The following is a 22079-nucleotide window of genomic DNA, read 5'->3' on the forward strand; positions in this document are numbered from 1 at the left end:
AATTTTGATCTGTCCCAGTGTAACTACAGAGGCTGATTAGCTTGTTATATACTTGGATGATAAGCGTTTTAGAACAGGAACCATCTTTTTGTCCTGTGTTTGTACAGTTCCTAGGGAGCCCTAATCCATGACTGAGGCTTCGAGGCCCAAAAGTAATACAAATAATAAAAAGTAGGTGTGTGGTGGTTGGAGAGTTCATCGCAGTCACTAACCCATCCCTGCCTGAGGTGTTTCAAATAAAGACTAGTTATGGAGTCTACTGCTAGACTACAGAAAGAAAATAATTGCCTGAGGTTGAACCAAACTATTGAAAGCAAGTACCAATTTCAGTAATGCAGCACCCATCCTATAATGTGCAGGAGGGTGGTTTGTATTACTTTGTATGCAAAGCAAAGGGTGTCTAAAGTAGGAGAAGTGGAGGAGACAATGCATTTGCAGACAAGATTCGTCAGTGTGTACTTTGGTAGATAGGGAAGCAATTAAAGGTAGTTCAAGGAGAACTCCCTTTAGTGGTTACACAACCAAAAAGGGATGCCCCCCTGCCCCCACAACAAGGGTTTAAAGGCAATAAAAACTCCCATTACCTTAGTTCTCTAGCTAATAGTGACTGAATATATCCAGAATGTCCCACACCCTAGTGGGGGCAAGATCTGTACTCAGTGTCTCTGCTCTGCCTTGTTCATTACAGCGAGGTCTTCCTTTGCTTTGTATTCTCAAAAAGAAAAGGAGTACTTGTGGCACCTTAGAGACTAACAAATTTATTAGAACATAAGCTTTCGTGAGCTACAGCTCACTTCATCGAATGCATTTGGTGGAAAAAACAGAGGGGAGATTGATATACACACACAGAGAACATGAAACAATGGGTTTATCATACACATTGTAAGGAGAGTGATCACTTAAGATAAGCCATCACCAGCGGGGGGGGGGGGGGGGGGGACCTTTCATGGTGACAAGCAAGGTAGGCTATTTCCAGTAGTTAACAAGAATATCTGAGGAACAGTGGGGGATGGGGGGGGGGGGAGAAATAACATGGGGAAATAGTTTTACTTTGTGTAATGACTCATCCATTCCCAGTCTCTATTCAAGCCTAAGTTAATTGTATCCAGTTTGCAAATTAATTCCAATTCAGCAGTCTCTCGTTGGAGTCTGTTTTTGAAGCTTTTTTGTTGAAGGATAGCCACTCTTAGGTCTGTAATCGAGTGACCAGAGAGATTGAAGTGTTCTCCAACTGGTTTTTGAATGTTATAATTCTTGACGTCTGATTTGTGTCCATTCATTCTTTTACGTAGAGACTGTCCAGTTTGACCAATGTACATGGCAGAGGGGCATTGCTGGCACATGATGGCATATATCACATTAGTAGATGCGCAGGTGAATGAGCCTCTGATAGTGTGGCTGATGTGATTAGGCCCTATGATGGTGTCCCCTGAATAGATATGTGGACAGAGTTGGCAACGGGCTTTGTTGCAAGGATAGGTTCCTGGGTTGGTGGTTCTTTTGTGTGGTGTGTGGTTGCTGGTGAGTATTTGCTTCAGATTGGGGGGCTGTCTATAAGCAAGGACTGGCCTGTCTCCCAAGATCTGTGAGAGTGATGGGTCGTCCTTCAGGATAGGTTGTAGATCCTTGATGATGCGTTGGAGAGGTTTTAATTGGGGGCTGAAGGTGATGGCTAGTGGCTGCTGTTTCGACCTTCAGGAGGAGTCCACCCAGAATCCTTCTTTTTGTAGTGTTGGTAGGAAGGTCTCTGTGGGTTAATATGTTGTCAGAGGTGTGTTGGAAATATTCCTTGAGTCGGAGACATCGAAAATAGGATTCTAGGTCACCTCAGAACTGTATCATGTTCGTGGGGGTGGAGGGGCAAAAGAAGAGGCCCCGAGATAGGACAGATTCTTCTGCTGGGCTAAGAGTATAGTTGGATAGATTAACAATATTGCTGGGCGTGTTACGGAACCACTGTTGTGGCCCCTTGTGGCATGTAGTAGTTTAGATAGCTTAGTGTCCTTTTTCTTTTGTAGAGAAGCAAAGTGTGTGTTGTAAATGGCTTGTCTAGTTTTTGTAAAGTCCAGCCACAAGGAAGTTTGTGTGGAAGGTTGGTTCTTTATGAGAGTATCCAGTTTTGAGAGCTCATTCTTAATCTTTCCCTGTTTGCTGTAGAGGATGTTGATCAGGTGGTTCCGCAGTTTCTTTGAGAGTGTGTGGTACAAGCTGTCAGCATAGTCTGTGTGGTATGTAGATTGTAATGGATTTTTTACCTTCAGTCCTTTCGGTATGATGTCCATCTGTTTGCATTTGGAGAGGAAGATGATGTGTGTCTGTATCTGTACGAGTTTTTTCATGAAGTTGACAGATTTCCAGCTGAAATTGTGGAAAAGCAGCATCGCTTGCCCCATAACCTCAGCCATGCAGAACACAATGCCATCCACAGCCTCAGAAACAACTCTGACATCAAAATCAAAAAGGCTGACAAAGGAGGTGCTGTCGTCATCATGAATAGGTCGGAGTATGAACAAGAGGCTCTCCAACACCACTTTCTACAATTACCCTTTGATCCCACTGAGAGTTACCAAAAGAAACTACAGCATTTGCTCAAGAAACTCCCTGAAAAAGCACAAGAACAAATCCACACAGACACACCCCTAGAACCCCAACCTGGGGTATTCTATCTGCTACCCAAGATCCATAAACCTGGAAATCCTGGAGGCCCCATCATCTCAGGCATTGGCACCCTGACAGCAGGATTGTCTGGCTATGTAGACTCCCTCCTCAGGCCCTACATTACCAGCACCCCCAGCTATCTTCGAGACACCACTGACTACCTGAGGAAACTACAGTCCGTTGGTGATCTTCCTAAAAACACCATCCTAGCCACTATGGATGTAGAAGCCCTCTACACCAACATTCCACACAAAGATGGGCTACAAGCCGTCAGGAACAGTATCCCCGATAATGTCACGGCTAACCTGGTGGCTGAACTTTGTGACTTTGTCCTCACCCATAACTATTTCACATTTGGGGACAATGTATACCTTCAAGTCAGCGGCATTGCGATGGCCACATGGCCCCACAGTATGCCAACATTTTTATGGCTGACTTAGAACAACGCTTCCTCAGCTCTTGTCCCCTAATGCCCCTATCTACTTGCGCTACATTGATGACATCTTCATCATCTGGACCCATGGAAAAGAAGCCCTTGAGGAATTCCACCATGATTTCAACAATTTCCATCCCACCATCAACCTCAGCCTGGACCAGTCCACACAAGAGATCCACTTCCTGGACACTACGGTGCTAATAAGCGATGGTCACATAAACACCACCCTATATCGGAAACCTACTGACCGCTATTCCTACCTACATGCCTCTAGCTTTCATCCAGATCATACCACTCGATCCATTGTCTACAGCCAAGCTCTACGATATAACCGCATTTGCTCCAACCCCTCAGACAGAGACAAACACCTACAAGATCTCTATCATGCAATCCTACAACTACAATACCCACCTGCTGAAGTGAAGAAACAGATTGACAGAGCCAGAAGAGTACCCAGAAGTCACCTACTACAGGACAGGCCCAACAAAGAAAATAACAGAACGCCACTAACCATCACCTTCAGCCCCCAACTAAAACCTCTCCAATGTATCATCAAGGATCTACAACCTATCCTGAAGGACGACCCATCACTCTCACAGATCTTGGGAGACAGGCCAGTCCTTGCTTACAGACAGCCCCCCAATGTGAAGCAAATACTCACCAGCAACCGCACACCACACAACAGAACCACTAACCCAGGAACCTATCCTTGCCACAAAGCCTGTTGCCAACTCTGTCCACATATCTATTCAGGTGACACCATCATAGGGCCTAATCACATCAGCCGCACTATCAGAGGCTCATTCACCTGTGCATCTACTAATGTGATATATGCCATCATGTGCCAGCAATGCCCCTCTGCCATGTACATTGGCCAAACTGGACAGTCTCTACGTAAAAGAATGAATGACACAAATCAGACGTCAAGAATTATAACATTCAAAAACCAGTTGGAGAACACTTCAGTCTCTCTGGTCACTCGATTACAGACCTAAGAGTGGCTATCCTTCAACAAAAAAGCATCAAAAACAGACTCCAACGAGAGACTGCTGAATTGGAATTAATTTGCAAACTGGATACAATTAACTTAGGCTTGAATAGAGACTGGGAATGGATGAGTCATTACACAAAGTAAAACTATTTCCCCATGTTATTTCTCCCCCCCACCCCACCCCATCCCCCACTGTTCCTCAGATATTCTTGTTAACTGCTGGAAATAGCCTACCTTGCTTGTCACCATGAAAGGTTTTCCTCCTTCCCCCCCTCCTTGCTGGTGATGGCTTATCTTAAGTGATCACTCTCCTTACAGTGTGTATGATAAACCCATTATTTCATGTTCTCTGTGTGTGTATATCAGTCTCCCCTCTGTTTTTTCCACCAAATGCATCCGATGAAGTGAGCTGTAGGTCACAAAAGCTTATGCTCTAATAAATTTGTTAGTCTCTAAGGTGCCACAAGTACTCCTTTTTTTTTGCGAATACAGACTAACATGGCTGCTACTCTGAAACCTTTGCTTTGTATTGTAGCAGGGAGAAAGAGGTTGAACCACTTTCTGCCAATAGCTCATAAATCCAGCAGCAGTTTCAATGAACGGCCAGTCAGAAATCAGGGGTGCGTGGGACAATGAGCAGTAGTGCACACCTGATTCAGGAGTCCTGCCTGTCCTGCGTAAGTTCCATAATAGTGCTGCGATAGCCTAACCTGAGGGAGCAAGCTTCAACCCCAGTGCTGAGGCAGAGTTTGCAGCAAGTGACTGTGTATCATTGCTAATCCTTCCTCAGGAAAGAAAGGGTTCCACAATTTCAACAGATTTTAGGGAATTACTTTATTTGAATATTCTTGGATTAAAGTCTCTGCTTCTCTGTTTTATATGCAGTACAGTATCCTGGGTTTGTTTAATGGGTATTTTAAGGCTATTCCTAGAACAGTAACAGGGTATAGACAGTTTTTTCTTGTGTCCGTTTTGAGGGGAAATAATGAGTCTGATTAAAGTACAGTATGTATAGAATAAAAGTGATCTTAATAAACAACAGTGACACAAAACCAAAACCCTCCTCAAGAAGTTTTAGAAATAGAAACTCTTAGTAGTCTCTATTTAATCTACATAAAACAGATAGCTAAGAGTATACCTGCTTCTGAAGATTTGCAAATATTGTTAAACTGTCTGGATGAATGATGCACTGACATGCACTGTCTGCATATTCCAGCTGACTTCCACAAATTGTGGTGGCAAAACTATCATAGCACATGCTGGAGTATCATATTTCTATAGAAGCTGGAGAGCTGAGTGGAGCCAGGTGCTTTGGGAGCTAAGAGGAAAATTAACGTAAGCTTTGAAGTCAAGAGGCCTTAGTGTAAATGAGAATCAGGCTCATAACGTGCTGTAATACATGCTTACCCTGGCTATTGCAGGTCATTTGTAAGGACCAATGATCTATCCTGTTAATAAGTAATTGAGAGGGGAGAGAAATCAGGAAATGGGGAGAAATTTTTGACTTGCATGTGAAATATCCAGTGAAAACCCGTAACTCCTGAATATGGACTGATCTCCTGAGTCAGTGCTTTGGATACACTCCTCTCCTTCCATCAATAGGATGAGGGAGCAGTGGACCTAAATTGGTATGTTTCCTCCTTCTGTTACAAAGAAAAGTGTGGGTGGGTTTTAAAACTTCATAAATTATTTTAAGTGTATGCTTTCCTTCAATTTAAAAGGCAGTTCAAGGAGAACTTTTTGTTAATTTTTATCTTCAAATAGAAATTTGTAATCTGGAACAGCAAAGAGAAGACTTTTGTCTGAAATTTCAGCTTTGTCCAAATTCTTCAAGAAGCCTACGACCACAACATGAATTGGTCATCCAAGGCAATGTTGAAGCAATGAAGCGGTCAGATTTGCCAACAGCCACCTCACTCAGTATGCAGAGTGCTAGCACCCAGAATGTGTGTCTAGATCATGTTATTGCCCCTTGTAATGCTGAAGAATCAAGGTAAATACAAGCTTCTTTTATATATTTTTTCCTGGATTGAGAATATTTCACTATTATGGATAAAATTTTCAAAGGCAATGAAGGGAGTTAGCTGCCCAGCTTGCATTAAAATTCAATGGTATTTGGGTGCCTAACTCCCTTAGACTTTGAAAATTCCAAAAATTTGGCGCTTTTCTGTGTAATTTGGAATGAGTGTAAGGCTGCTCGTGTGTTGGATTCATAAAAATGGTCACCATGCTCTCACACCCCTAAGCCATGTCTTCTTTTGGAATCCACTATGTCTCCCATTCCTTTCAGCTATTTTTCCTCAAGCACTAATCCAAAGCTATTGTTGTGCTGATAAATATTTACCTAGGGCTATAATAAACCTGCACAAAACACTACTGAAATTTAAACAAGGCATGGTCAGTGCCCCAAAGAAGGTAAAATCTGCGTCAGACAAACAGTGAAAATGAAGCTAACTGTAGAAAAGAAGGGGTAGCAAAATGAGGGGCAATGGTTAAAACAAAGTCTCTTTATGTCACAAATGAAGTTCTGACACTAATTACAATTGGGTATCGGGTTGGGCAACAGGAGAGAGAGCTCAGCAGTGTAGGCCACTTACGAAAACCAAGGCAAAAGAAATGGGTCTTGGAGAGAGGGCTTGAAGGAAGAGACTGAGGCTGTTGGGTGCACGGGAAGAGGGGCTTTCATTCACGAGTGAATTAAGTTTATGGGAATTAAGACAAGTATAGGAAGAGGAGAAACCAAGGGAGCAATGATGGGTGAGGAGTGGGCAGATCACCTGGCGTGAGTTGGGGGATCAAAGGCAGATGGGAGGTGAGGTGTAGGCAAAGCCTTAAAAGTTAGGATGAGGATTTATAACACTTTGGGGAAAGCTCCCACAGAAGGAATCTAAGGGGCTATGGGAGAGGGAGGAATGGTCTGTGGAGTGAGAGAGAGATTATAACGTGGCTACAGAATTGCGGATAGATTGAAGATGGGAGGATCAGGGAGGCTGGGAATTAGGTGGTTGTATTATAGTTCAGATCAGAGAGAGGCATGGAGTGTGAGCCAGGGTGTTAGCAATGGGGACTGAAAAGAAAGGATGGTTTTAGAAGTGGTGAATACTGGGATGTGAGAGGAGAGAAGTGAAAGGGTCAAATGCAACTCTTAGATGTGAGATGGGCAAGTGACTAAATTGTCAGTAGCAAAGGTGAAAGGAGGGACAAGTTGATTCGTGTTTACATCTTTCTGCCTTCCATGTAGATTCCCTCTTATCTTTTTCCAGTGTTAATAATGCTTCCTGTGTTCATCTTCATAATACCAACTTCTTACGTTGATGAGTCCAGTTGAACTGATAACTGGTCCTACCACTTGCACAGCGTCCCTCTTGCTTCAGTGCAAGCTATCCTTGTTTGACATAATTGTGCTAACATGCTACTCAATATGGATGTCTTTGATAGAAAGTGATGAACGGGCCCAAGAATCAACTGCGGTAGCCCTAGAATTCCATGCATAGTCCTCTCGACACATTCCTGGGGGCAGCTGATCTCTCCATGGCTCTGTAGATCCAAGATTTGTTTCTTTGTGTGCTGGAGATACGATCCATAGTTTCATCCTTGATCTATTCATGTTTATATATAATAAAAATTTCTGGGGTCTGTATATGTTTATCACTGGTTGTCTTAATGCAGATATTCTGTAAGGCCTTTAGGAGACTTATCCATATTATTTTCCATTCTTTATCTTGACCTGTTTTGAGTCCCATGATAATCTATATTACATTTTCATTATAATTAGAGTGTAAAACACTCCTTCATGTAATCGTGTGTGTATGTACTTATGAGAAACTCTGATTTATTTACTAGGGGTTAAATTTTCAAATGCACTCTCATGACTCTGGAGCCTGAATCCCATTTTCAAAAGTGACTTCGGCAATCAGGAGCCATTGACTTAGGAAGTCTCACTGAAAGTCAGTGGGACTGTAGTGTCTAAGTAAATTTTTGAAAATGGGATTTCGGCTTCAAAGACACTTAGCCACATTTGAAAATATTTTGCTAGGTCTTCAGCTGTCTGGGAAAGATCACCCTTGGTTTTCTCCTATTTATTTTTGGGAAATATATTGTATTTGAAGATAGCGCACACAAGAAAAGTTGTAGAGTTGGTATGTCAAAGGTAATAGGTTATATTGTATAAAACTTAAGTTTTCTGTGCCTGTTACTTATAATCCATGAATTTCTCCCCTAATCCATGAACATGTCTACATTGGTTCTGCATTAGAGCTAAGATCTGAGTTATCTGGAAATAACAGGTGACAGAGTAAAAGGAATTTTTAAAATCTTACTTTGGGTTGGGTCCTAGAAAGGTAGACTACAAGACAATATTTTGTAGACATTGGTATACTGTTAATGAAGCGTAAATTTTTGTCTGATTGGTATAGCAAGAGTGCCCAATTCAGTTTTTAACCAGGAAAGGATTTCACCCCTTATTATCAGCTCCCTACAGTAGCTGGTATCAGACCTTAGTAGCAAAATAGGTAGTATAAAGGTTCAGCAGGAAATTTCACCACATTGTATTCCAAAAATTAACCTTTTCAACTCCACCTTATCTCTCTTCTTTCCATCACTAAATAAATGTTCTTGGAATTGGGTGGTATAAAGTGGGGACATCCTGTGGTCTGATATAATATTTAGAATGACATAAAATCATTTTCTAGAATTCCAAAAAGATGTTTTCCTTTGTCTCATATCTTTTGAATATTTTCATTTCTTTTCATTGAGTGGCCCATTCTCTTGAAATATATTCTTTAGCCTGAGCATAAATTTGATCTCCCAATATTTTTCTTACGTTATCACTCCAGATTAAGCTCAGCATTTTTGATATTTACTTCCTTTAAGCATTTCCAATTTATAGACTTCATAGCTTATTTAGCTTAGTTTATTTTATATACTAGCATTTTAATACATTTATTATTTCAAATACTGCTGCTCTTGTAGGTTTAAAAGATGAGAAATAGCATTGTCCAGCTCTATGGTTAATTTATAAATCCTAAATCTGTGATAGTTAACTATCAGATTTTGTAAACTTCAGATGCAGGTAATGGATGTCTTGCTGAATGAGAGAATTTCTGTTCTATTGATTGATGAATTTTTTTAATCTTTTTTTAAAAATCATAGTATTACAGAAAAACAAGGTAGAATGCTCTCTGACCTTATGACTTCTTGGAAGGAGACTGGAGACCTAGATAAAGAGATGAATATTGCATTCCTTTTAAAAGAATTGGATGTTGTAAGGGCAAAGAATAAAAAGGTACAATAGAGATATTCAGATTACAGTACTTGCTGTTTTATTGTTTCCTATTATACCTTCATTTCAACCTTTTCTAATATAGTTTTTTTTAATTATTTTATTTTATTGCATTATTAATCAATAGATCTCTTGTCATTTCTACTCTTAGTATTTGCTTAATGAATGTTTCCAAGGAAGTGAATAATCTTTTATTTTTTGACTTTTTTAATCAGTGACATCAATTCCTATATCATAGATATAGATGCAAAATAAATATATCACTGTAGGGCCATTCATTAACATTTTACTAGGTTTCAGTCAGATTTGTGGAGACTGGGGAATTTAGAAACAGAAGGGCTAATCTGAAACCTATTGAAATTAATGGAAAGACTCCCGTGGTTTTCTGTGAGCTTTGGATCAGGGCCCACACTAGTTTCATGTCAGTCATTCACGCTAATGACTGGGAGATCCAGTACAGATCACAGAATTTTGCAAATGAGTGATTAAGTAAGCACAGTACAAAAGCGAGAATAATGTGTCACAAAATATGCTTTGTCCATTTATTTTTACAATAATTTGATATTTCACAGCAAACTAGTAGTAAAGGTATCATACAATATTTTGAAGAAGTAATGATATTTAGTAACATGAAATCTCACAACAATGCACTCCTATTAAAACTTTTCTGAGAAGAGGGGAAAGACCAATGTTTTAAAAGCAGAACGTAAATAATGAGACATAGCAAATTGTTTCAGGCCCCAATCCTGCAAAAATGCATATGCTTAACTGTACTCATTTTGGTTGTCCTTTTGAAAACAAGTACAGAAATGTTCGCAGATTTGAGGGCTTAGTAAATTCCGCTGTATTTATTTTCCCTTTTTATTAGCAGTTCCCTGTTGTCATTTAATTAATTAATTTCTGCATTGCAGCTGATTGACTAAACTTTATTTATTTAGCAGCAATGCCTCTTCAGGTCTCAGACTAGCAGCTGTGTTAGTCTGTATTCGCAAAAAGAAAAGGAGTACTTGTGGCACCTTTGAGACTAACAAATTTATTTGAGCATAAGCTTTTGTGAGCTACAACTCACTTCATTAACATTTTGAGTACTTCCTATGAAGTCACAAGTCTTCCTTTTCTTTTTGCGAATACAGACTAACACGGCTGCTACTCTGATTCCCTCTCCTGTTTGCTTAATTCCATCTTTAATTAGACTAATTCCAAAATAACAATTACAATCTCTACAATCTCTACATATAAAGAAAAGGAGTACTTGTGGCACCTTAGAGACTAACAAATTTATTACAGACTAAAAAATTTATTAAATTTTTTCCACCAAATGCATCCGATGAAGTGAGCTGTAGCTCACGAAAGCTTATGCTCTAATAAATTTGTTAATCTCTAAGGTGCCACAAGTACTCCTTGTCTTTTTGCGAATACAGACTAACACGGCGGCTACTCTGAAACCAATCTCTACATATATTTCTCCAAATTTCTCTCATTTTAGATAGAAAACATTTGAGATCTTTCCCCTACCCCCTCATGTCCTAATCTTGAGGGAAACCCTAGAGATTGTACAAATTCTTAAGCATTGATCATTTTAATATAACCTCTGCATCCCTCTGTTTGTGTACTGTAATCTCCATTGGATTTTTCTCTCTGGAATTTGGAGGAGTTTGAGACTGTGAGAGTTCTTGGTTCCAAAGTTATTCTATCTACCAAATGAACCCCGATCCATGTTTTATTAGTGTTATTTTAATTCTCTCAGCCTCCATCACCACCTTGTCTTGGGTTTTGTTTTGTTTTTTTCGTGTGTTCTAGACTAGACTTCAGCCTCTAATATAATGTTGATGGTGGAGAGTTTGAATGATGGTGCTTCCATGTTTTTATGAAAAGTTTGAAACCTACTTTCCAGAATGGCATTCATTCAATCTGTTCTGTTAAACAATTTATCCCCATGGATTTTCCCCCATTCTCAGACAGCTCAAGCATTTCATGATGCTATTATCAGCTGTTTGGCATAAACAGTGGCTAGAAGCTTATAAATAAGAGCAATAATTTGTAAACTGGAGCTCTTCCTTTATGCATATAGTCCATCTGATAGGCAGGCCCTAATGTCACTTGGTTGTTTTAATGCAAGTTTTGGGGTAATTTCTGTTATTGGTTACACCAGCGATCAGCAACCTTTGGCACGCGGGCCGCCAGGGTAAACCCTCTGGCAGGCCGGGCTCATTTGTTTACCTGCTGCGTCCACAGGTCTGGCCGATCACTGCTCCCACTGGCCGCAGTTTGCCGCTCCAGGCCAATGGGGCTGCGGGAAGTGGCGCGGACCGAGGGATGTGCTGGCTGCTGCTTCTCGCAGCCCCCATTGGCCTGGAGCAGTGTACTGTGGCCAGTGGGAGCTGTGATCGCCCAAACCTGTAAATAAAACAGCCTTTACCGTTTCCCAAGTACAGATAAAATTAATTCCCAAATACAAGAAGGGCTCAGTATGGGGAGAAAGAGTCAAAATTCTGGCTTGAAAAGAATACAGAAAAGAATGTATTGCACCTACAAACTTAGCCCAAACCTTTCCATTTATCTTAACTGAAGTAACACCATTCCTATGAAAGGGCTGTGAGCTGAAAGAATATTCCAGGGAATAAGATGCATCATTCATCTCATGCTGCTTCTGAATTTCTTAATGCAACACTGTTACAGCTAGTAGTTTCTGAGATGGAGTATCCCAAATAAAAACAGTGCTGTCTGTCGTACAGAGTAGATGAAAACAAGGGGGTTGAAAACAGACGGTATTTTCTGCTTTAGTGTTTTAAATAAATAGAAGCACATTAAACACCTGTGTTGTTTAATATTTGTTTTCTTTGGGAGGAGAGGAATCATTTTATAAGAGGGAAATTTATATTTTGCTGAAGATTAATGCACAGGGTATATTTGTCAGAAAAGGATCTTATTGTCCATTTGTTCAATTAAGCTTCAGGATAAGCTGTCTGAAAAAGACAAGGAGCTGAAGACAATAAAGCTGGACTTAGAACTGCAAGAGAGAGCTACAGAAGCTAAGATTGCGGAAAAGACTGCAGGTACAGTAGACAAGCATTTAACAGATGGCCCTATGGATCATACAGTACCCATGGTTGCTATATGACGTGGCCTAGTGACTGTTAGCTATGTTTGCTAAAGGAGGGAAGATTTGATAATTTTTTTTTTTATGTGTGGTTGTTTAGAGTTGCTTAGAAAATAGGTGGCTTTAACATCCTGGTACTGGTATTAGTGAGAGCTTTACCTGTATTCATACTGATTTGGGCATTAAATGCATTGTTAACACCATGTCAATCCAATCACAAAAAGGTTGTTTGTTTTGTTGGAAGGTCCTGAACAAACAAGAAGAAATAATGATTACCAGTGCCTCTACCTTTCAACCAGCAGTTCAAATACCACTTATTGTTTTAGCTTGTTCAGAGCAATACTACCCCACCCGCCCCCCCTTTGTATGGAGATAGTCACACAGTCACCTCAACTGGAGACCTGCACTTGAAAAATCTGTTCTTCTGGTAGTTAATGAATTTTCATCTCATGACATTGATGATGGTATGTCTCCAGAGGATGAGGTTTATAAAAGATTTCCAAAGTGCAATGATTTTAAAGTTTACAGTTGAAAGTGACTACTTTAAAATAAATTTTAAGAACAATACAGATGTGAATATATTTAACCATTGTTCTCTGGGTAGGTATACAAAAAAACAGTTACCTTGTTAAGTTGCAAAAAGTTATATTTTAAGTAGAATATTTTTACATTTGACAGTGATTTCTTATATAGAGCCAGTACACCGTGAGGCTAAAATATTATAGAAAGATGATGCTTAGTACCTTAAAGAAAGATGACAACGTTCTTTGAGATCTTTCTCCATGTGATTTAAACAGTTAATTGCACCAGAATTTTATAAAATGCTTCACACAATTTATTCTCAGTCATATTTTATTAGGTTTAAGTTAGGTGCAAGGTGTAAAATTATGTGTCTAATGACCTGTCTCCAAGATAATGGTACTGAAAGGGAGATTAATCATCACCAGAAAAATAGTGGAAAAGAATATAAGTAAACTCTCCAACTGAAAAATTAGATGGTTGGCTAGCTGTTTAATGTCAAACTACCAAGAATCAATATTCTTTTGTGTGTGTATATCACAGATGGAAAAGGAGGTTTATGGGGGTGAGGAGCTAGATAGTGTGAAACAAAATAAGAGAAATTTTTGAATGAACCCTCTTGTGTATATTCAGAAGAAACATAAATCTTCTGTATGTGTCATGATAACATCTTTTGTTTGCATTAAATTCCAAGTTATCTGTTTGTTTTCTGGATGTTTGCATAGCATCTTACCTATTGTATATAATACAGAAATATTCTATTTAAAGTAAACCTTCATTGCTCATTAAAGCCTATAGGGAAAAAGCCCCTGTAGATATAAAATACACAGTCAAAATCCTAATCAGTTTCCTGTAAGGATAGGAAGAAACAACTGTTGGCAATCAGTTCCCATCTTAAGTTTTTAATTTTCTAAAAAAGAAAAGGAGTACTTGTGGCACCTTAGAGACTAACAAATTTATTAGAGCATAAGCTTTCGTGAGCTACAGCTCACTTCATCGCATCCGATGAAGTGAGCTGTAGCTCACGAAAGCTTATGCTCTAATAAATTTGTTAGTCTCTAAGGTGCCACAAGTACTCCTTTTCTTTTTGAGAATACAGACTAACACGGCTGCTACTCTGAAACCTTTTAATTTTCTGTTTACTTTAGTAAATTTATTAATGATATCCTCTCAGAAGGAAATGACATGATATGATAACTAGATATGGACATAGCAATGAACCATGCAAACCCAAATGTGAATCAAAGCTTTGAAGTCTTAAGAACGTTAGGGTAAATTTTTAATAAATTTTCCTCCTCTCATCTTTTCTTTGTTTCTGCATCTCCTGGTTCTGGAAGAGCAGAAGTGTCTAATTGCTGGGAGACTGGGTGTCCTTTTATTTCTAGCCTGACTGGAAGAAGAAAGCCTCCAATATCTCTTGAGTGTTTGCTTCCTGCTTGGTTTTACCAGTCTAAAAGTTTCAGATAACTCCAAAATTTGGAGTGCTTATCCAAGTTATCTAAACCAAACTGAACTTGTGGAGGTTTGCCGATCTGTCTAATAAAAACTTCAGGGGCAGACCTACTTTATCATTAAAGAGCATAGTAATGAAGATTCAGTGTATTTAGACAAATGATTTTTTTCATTTTGTTAAGTTCATTGAGAAAAGGGGAACACATGGTGTTATGATTTCATGTAACTAGTTAATGCTTAATTGCTACTGTATTTAACCCATAGAGAATGAAGCTTATAAATATGGGTGTTTGCATTCTTCCTATTGCTTAGTACTGACTTCGTGATAAGAAAATTACTCCAGAAAAGTACATTGTAAAAAGCATCACGTAAGGGACATAATAAAACCATTTACCACCTTCTTTGGGAGGAATTACAATTCACTTTTTAAAAATGAACCTTCCAATTTATTTAAGGCCTTGCTGATTTTAAAACCTGTGTCAGAAAGGCAGAAAAAGACACCTTAGTTCCTTCTGGGCTGCTAACATATCAGGCAGTCCAGTTTCTGCATTGAGTATGGTTACTTGCCAGTTGTGGTACTTCTTCCCAGGGGCTGGCCATTCACTCAGTATTCTCTGTCACTTCTTATGCCAGTTCTTCCTTTGCCTCCCTTGCTTTCTCTTTCCTCTTTCGGGTATTCAGTTCAGTGTTTGCTTAGCATGTGTCCCATCTGCCGTATGGTGTTCATGTCCCAACCACCTGAGCCTTCTTTCTTTTCTAATATGTCCTGCTCTGTCATCAGCCTGGTCCTATGAAATCCTGGAACGGTTACTATAAGTGCAATCTGGAATCAGATCTATGTTTCTTTGTCCTTGAACTTTTCTCTTGCTAGAATACTGTCTGTCTTCATGATCTTTGAGTTTAAGTTGTAATGTGGACACTAAAATATAATGAGCTGAGCCAACATCTGCTCCTCTGCTGACTCTGACATCCCACAAAGAATATAGCACATTTTAGATATACACACGTGGTATGTCTGGTGGATATTTGCATAATCTCGTGATCTCCATGTGACCTTGTGACTCCTCTTGTCCTCCTATCTTTAGGGTATTTGTGCCACTGAGAATCGAGACTTATTCGTCATTATCAGGTTGGATGCCTTCCGCTGATCTGCCTTTGACTACTTCCCAGCCAGTAGAGTTGTTATCAGTTTGTGCATTGAAGTTGCCTATCATCACCTTGATTTTGTGGATAGACACATCGTCCAGTTCTTGCTGCACCTGCTCATAGAATGTATCTATTTCACTGTAGGCTGCTGTGTTTGTTGGTGCATATACTTGTACAAGTGTCCTGTCTTGTTTGCAGCATCACTGTCGTTATTCTGTCATTCACTGCCTCCCAAGTCAGCAGAGTTTTCGCTGTGATTTTATCCAGCATAATTCCTATACCTGAGTATAAGAGTGTAGTACTATCAAACACCATCTTGCCACCTCCTGCCCATCTCATTTGATTGATATTAAGTATGTTCATATGGTATTTTCTCGTTTCTTATGTAACTTATGCCAGTTTTTCTGTACTATACAAGGTTCATAATTTCACATGCCTGTTCTTGTTACAAATTTGGTCATGAAGATTTGATGTCTTGATTCTAGCTTCCTTTTGGCTTTCACTGAGATCTGTCGTATTTGGGTTTTAAGCTCCATTTAGATTCATAGATTCATAGATACTAAGGTCAGAAGGGACCATTCTGATCATCTAGTCCGACCTCCTGCACAGCGCAGGCCACAGAATCTCACCCACCCACTCCTATGAAAAACCTCACCCATGTCTGAGCTATTGAAGTCCTTAAATCATGCTTCAAAGACTTCAAGGAGCAGAGAAGCCTCCCTCAAGTCAACCATGCCCCATGCTACAGAGGAAGGCAAAAAACCTCCAGGGCCTCTCCAATCTGCCCTGGAGGAAAATTCCTTCCCGACCCCAAATATGGCAATCAGCTAAACCCTGAGCGTATGGGCAAGATTCACCAGCCAGATACCCAGGAAAGAATTTTCTATAGTAACTCAGATGCCATCCATCTAATATCCCATCTCAGGGGATTTGGCCTATTTACCCTGAATATTTAAAGATCAATTACTTACCAAAATCCCATTATCCCATCATACCATCTCCTCCATAAACTTATCGAGTAGAATCTTAAAGCCAGATAGATCTTTTGCTCCCACTGCTTCCCTTGGAAGGCTATTCCAAAACTTCACTCACATCATTTACATCTACCATCCTCGATTTTTGGTTCAAGACAGGGGTGGGCAAACTACTGCCCATGGGCCACATCCAGCTCGCCAGCCGATTTAATATGGCCCTTGAGCTCCCACTGGGGAGCGGGGTCTGGGGCTTGCCCCACTCCCGCACTCCAGCCAGGGAGCGGGATCAGAGATCACTCTGTATGCACATGCTGTGGCTCTGTGTGGCTCCCGGATGTAGCGCCATGTCCCCCATCCAGTTCCTATGCATAGGGGCAACCAGGGGGCTCCGCATTCTGTCCCTGCCCCAAGCACCACCCCCGCAGCTCCCATTGGCCATGTAGGAGCCGGATGGGAGACATGCTGCTGTTTCTGGGAGCTGCTTGAGGTAAGCGCCACCTAAAGCCTGCACCCCTGAGCCCCTCCCATGCCACAACCCCCTGCCCCAGCCCTGATCCCGCTCCTGCCCTCCGAACCCCTCAGTCCCAGCACAGAGCACCCTTCTACACCCCAAGCCCCTCATCCCCAGCCCCTGCACCCCCAGCCGGAGCCCTCACCCCCCACATGCCCCAAACCCCTGCCACATCCTGGAACCCCCTCCCACACTCCAAACCCCTTGGTCCCAGCCTGGAGCACCCTCCTGCACCCCAAACCCTTCATCCCCAACCCCACCCCAGAACTCACACCTCCAGCTGGAACTCTTACCCCCCACCCCAGCACTCCAACCCACTGCCCCAGCCCAGAGCCCCCTCCTGCACCCTGAACTCATTTCTGGCTCCACCCCAGAGTCCGCAACCCCACCTAGAGCCCTTACCCCCTCCTGCACTCCAACCCCAATTTCATGAGCATTCATGGCCTGCCATACAATTTGCATACCCAGATGTGGCCCTCAAGCCAAAAAGTTTGCCCACCCCTGTTTTGCCCACCAACTGTTACTGTTGCAGTAAGGCTTTACCTGAGTGTGTTAACATAAGAATGACCATACTGGATCCAAAGTCCATCCAGCCCAGTATCCTGTCTGCCAACAGTGGCCAATGCCAGGTACCCCGGAGGGAGTGAACCTAACAGGTAATGATCAAGTGATCTCTCTCCTGCCATCCATCTCCACCCTTTGACAAACAAAGGCTAGGGACACCATTCCTTACCCATCCTGGCTAATTGCCATTAATAGACTTAACCTCCATGAATTTATCCAGTTTTCTTTTAAACCCTGTTCTAGTCCTAGCCTTCACAACCTCCTCAGGCAAAAAGTTCCACAGGTTGACTGTGCGTTGAGTGAAGAAGAACTTCCTTTTATTTGTTTTAAACCTACTACCCATTAATTTCATTTGGTGGCCCCTAGTTCTTACATTATGGGAACAAATAAATAACTTTTCCTTATTCACTTTCTCCACACCACTCATGATTTTATATACCTCTGTCATATCCCCCCTTCGTCTCCTCTTTTCCAAGATGAAAAGTCCTAGCCTCTTTAATCTCGCCTCATATGGGACCTGTTCCAAACCCCTAATCATTTAAGTTGCCCTTTTCTGAACCTTTTCTAATTCCAGTACATCTTTTTTGAGATGAGGGGACCACATCTGTATGCAGTATTCAAGATGTGGGCGTACCATGGATTTATATAAGGGCAATAAGATATTCTCTGTCTTATTCTCTAACCTTTCTTTTATTATTCCTAACATCTCATTTGCATGTTTGACTGCCGCTGCACTCTGTGTGGACGTCTTCAGAGAACTATCCACAATGACTCCAAGATCTTTCTCCTGATTAGTTGTTGCTAAATTAGCCCCCATCATATTGTATGTATAGTTGGGTTATTTTCTCCAATGTGCATTACTTTACATTTATCCACATTAAATTTCATTTGCCATTTTGTTACCCAATTACTTAGTTTTGTGAGATCTTTTTGAAGCTCTTCACAGTCTGCTTTGGTCTTAACTATCTTGAGCAGTTCAGTACCGTCTGCAAACTTTGCCACCTCACTGTTTACCCCTTTCTCCAGATCATTTATGAATAAGTTGAATAGGATTGGTTATAGAACTGACCCTTGGGGAACACCACTAGTTACCCCTCTCCATTCTGGAGAGGAGTGTAAACCCAACTGCAGAAGCCTCCTTTTTTATCCACACTTGGGACTGACACTGTTGTTAAAAAGAGAGTTCATTTTTAAATGGAAATTTCCATAGAGTTCAGCAGCAAATAACCCAAAGTTTGTCACTTTATACTTTTCATTTCTAGAGCTTTGTACATGCATGGGAAGAGGTAAAAAGGAAGAACAGAAATATCTGAGGGGTTGATGGGAGAATAACAAAAGATGAAGTAAAAAAGAGTGAGGAAAGAAACACAAGGCGTGTATTTATAGTCATATATATAAGAAATAATGTACTGTCAAATGTAGTCTTTATCATTCCTTTTTGCAATCCTAATAGTGAGTTTCAACCTCTGTCTTGGGTTCCTGTCTCTGCCCCAAGTAGCTGGGACTAGAAATAGGGAAGAATTTTGTTGTTGTTGCAGTTCTTTGGCCACTAGAGGCTATTATTCCTTCTGCTGCTGCTTTCCATAGGCTTTCTTTCTCTCTCTCTTTTCTAATTCTTTACTATTCCCCCTGCCTGATTCTCTCTCATCTAAGCCATCATCTATGGAGGTATTGTTCACTTAATTATCCCTCGGGAGGAGGAAGTAATTGAAGAGGCAACAGGTGAAGGCAGAGGAAGAGAGAGCCATATAGGGATTGAGCGTAGGATGCTGGAGAGGAAAACAGGGAACTCTGTGGGAGGAAAGGTTGTGGGAGAGGAAGGAGGAACCTCACAGGAGGGGTTGTGAAGAGGAAGGAGAAACCTCTCAAAGGGGACAGAGGAAGGGATGGACACCAAAGGCAGAAAGGGAGAAAGAAAAGTAGCCCCCACGGGTGGGAGAAGGGAGGACCACACCAAAAAGGTAAAGGGAGAGTGGAAAGTAAGGGTGGAGACACTGCAAGGAAGAGATGGGGAGACAGAAGGTGAATATCCATTCAAAGGTGTGAGAGGAGGGAATGGATCTGTCTGAACGAGGATGATAGCCCATTAGACCTTCCCCAAGAAGAAACAAAGAGATATATAGGGGGCAACCATTGTCTGCTAACAGGAAATGTTAGAGGGTTGCTCCTTCACTGGTTTTGTACTCGAGGTACATTTGCAATATATAGAGTCTTGCTCTTTATTTTAGTAGGGCTACATCACTGCCACAAAGTGTTACTTAGTGACACAATGTCATGCTGCAATATAAGGGGGCTAAGTATGCAGAATGAGACTGATGACCAAGAATGGCAATAGTGATGTCTGTTCTCAAGTCTCTCTAGAAGGTCTGAGCTTCAGGCTCATTGAATCGCAGGGTTGCTCAATACAATATCATGGCCAATACAGTCTCTCTCAAGCACAAAAATACTTTTTGTCTCTCAGTAGATTAGCCTCCCCACTTGGAAATGGGAGATGAGACTTGGATCAATGACTGTGAAGAGTAGAAAATTCCTTCAGGGTGAGGAGGGGGAAGAGTCATGTCTCTGAACTCGTACTTTCCAAAAGGGGCAGTCCAACCATGCTGATTAAGCAAGTGGTCAGCATACTAATTCTAAAAAATGACTGGCTATTTTGACCAGCCATAAGAAGGCTTCCAGGTTATCTGCTCTATTCAGTGCATCTTGGACAAGGAGTGGTCTGGTCCTACATTCCTTTAGATCATGTAAATAACTTTCTCTCCCTCTCAAAGAAATAGGCCAACACATTTCTTGGGTGCCACTTTGGCGTTCCTGTTATCTAGGTTGGCAAAGGAGGAGAATGTAGATTGGGAACTTCTTACTTGGTAACCTAGTTTCTCCAAGTCCTGACTATGCAACCTGAAACATCGCAACCTGTATTTGTTGTGTTGATAGGGTTGAAACTGTTTTTCTGAAATGCGAATTAATGAAATATCATGCTAGGTCAACAAAGCAGGGTTACTCAGCTTTACTAAGGGAGTGACATCGCAATCATTTTGCTTGTAGAAGGACTTGTATGTCACCCCAAACAATGGCTATAAGGAAGGACATGGAGCAATACGATAAACAGTTAGGAAATTATCACTAGCCTTTCTTTTGTGTTTTAATACATCATCAAAACCTTGTAATAGAACTACAGCTTTGATGCACAATTTAAGATTTTGTGAAGTTTTAGGTTCCTTGTTCTGTATTATAGAAGACAAACTTATTTTGAAAATGTTGATTTATTGGGAGGGTTTTAAGAGTTACTGGTGAAGGAATTAACTACTGTTGGATGTGTGAGGCATGGCTGGTTGTGTTTTTACTTTCTGTTCTGATTTTAGCTGTTTACTTGGACACATTGCCTCACTTGGTTAACATTAGCAGGCAGCATTTCTAATCTGCTCTACAAACTTGTAAAGTCTAAAGTCACCCCCTTCATGGAGCTCAGCTTTATTAATGAACAAAACAAGAAGAAGATACTATTAAAGAGCTGATGAAACCTTGGTTGCTGCAAGGGTTCCTCCGTCACCACTGCTCAGCCCACTCCTTAGAAGACTCTTTATCTTTGAGAGCCACTCCCCCTCTCTTATATCTACATAGGGTAACAAGACACATGCCTCAGTGAATCAGCCAAACCCACTTATCTCTTTCTCAGCTGTATTAACACTGGCTAATGTGGTGAAGTGTTTCAGATAAACACTGCCAGCCCATTACAGTGAATGGTTGAAATCTTGGCCCAATTGAAGTCAATGGTAAACTCCTATTGATTTCAGTGGGTTCAGGATTTCACCCACTATATTTCATGTAGCTATGTTGCCACTGGGAAAAAATTGCTCTGTATACCTTTTAAATGACAATTGCACTAGAATTGCTATTAATTGACAAAATTTACAATAATTTAACTCTTTTTTGATTAGTTTTTATTGTGTGGAAAATCTTTTCCCTTCCCCTCCCCGTACAATGCACAATCCAAACTAAGGGCAGGTTGCATTTGCATCCGATGAAGTGAGCTGTAGCTCACGAAAGCTTATGCTCAAATAAATTTGTTAGTCTCCAAGATGCCACAAGTACTCCTTTTCTTTTTGCGAATACAGACTAACACAGCTGCTACTCTGAAACTACCACTTAAGTCAATCTAACTTACGTCAGCCAGGGTGTGAAAAAAATACCCCCTGAGCGATGGAAGTTACAGCAACGGAAGCGCTGTCTGCACTAGCCCTATCTCAGCAGGAGATGCTCTTCCACCAATATAGCTTCTGTCTCTCATGGAGGTGGAGTACGCTCCTGTTGGCATAGAGGGAGAGGGAGAGGAGCACGCTCCTGTTGGCATAGAGCATCCTCACCAGACACCCTACCGCAGCTGCGTTGATGTAATGCTTCTAGTGTAGACCTGCCCTCAGTTATCATCATGAATTCAGAAATTGTGAAT

The 22079-nt window shown here is 41.0% G+C and overlaps 1 protein-coding gene across 10 annotated transcripts in view; it reads left to right on the top strand.

Annotated features, from left to right (window-relative positions):
* MIPOL1 (mirror-image polydactyly 1) overlaps positions 1-22079 on the top strand; it is a 298592-nt gene that overhangs the window by 79763 nt on the left and 196750 nt on the right. For 9 of the 10 annotated variants that reach the window (XM_043516946.1, XM_038406726.2, XM_043516951.1 and 6 more), the window contains 3 exons: positions 5850-6078; positions 9237-9369; positions 12317-12422. In XM_043516946.1, the coding sequence (XP_043372881.1) occupies positions 5850-6078; positions 9237-9369; positions 12317-12422 (468 nt within the window). Of the gene's footprint in view, positions 1-107; positions 153-5849; positions 6079-9236; positions 9370-12316; positions 12423-22079 lie in introns of those variants that run through there. The other variant, XM_043516953.1, reaches the window with a different exon arrangement.

This window comes from Dermochelys coriacea, chromosome 6, assembly GCF_009764565.3.
Source record: "Dermochelys coriacea isolate rDerCor1 chromosome 6, rDerCor1.pri.v4, whole genome shotgun sequence".
In the NCBI taxonomy this organism is placed as follows: domain Eukaryota; kingdom Metazoa; phylum Chordata; order Testudines; family Dermochelyidae; genus Dermochelys; species Dermochelys coriacea.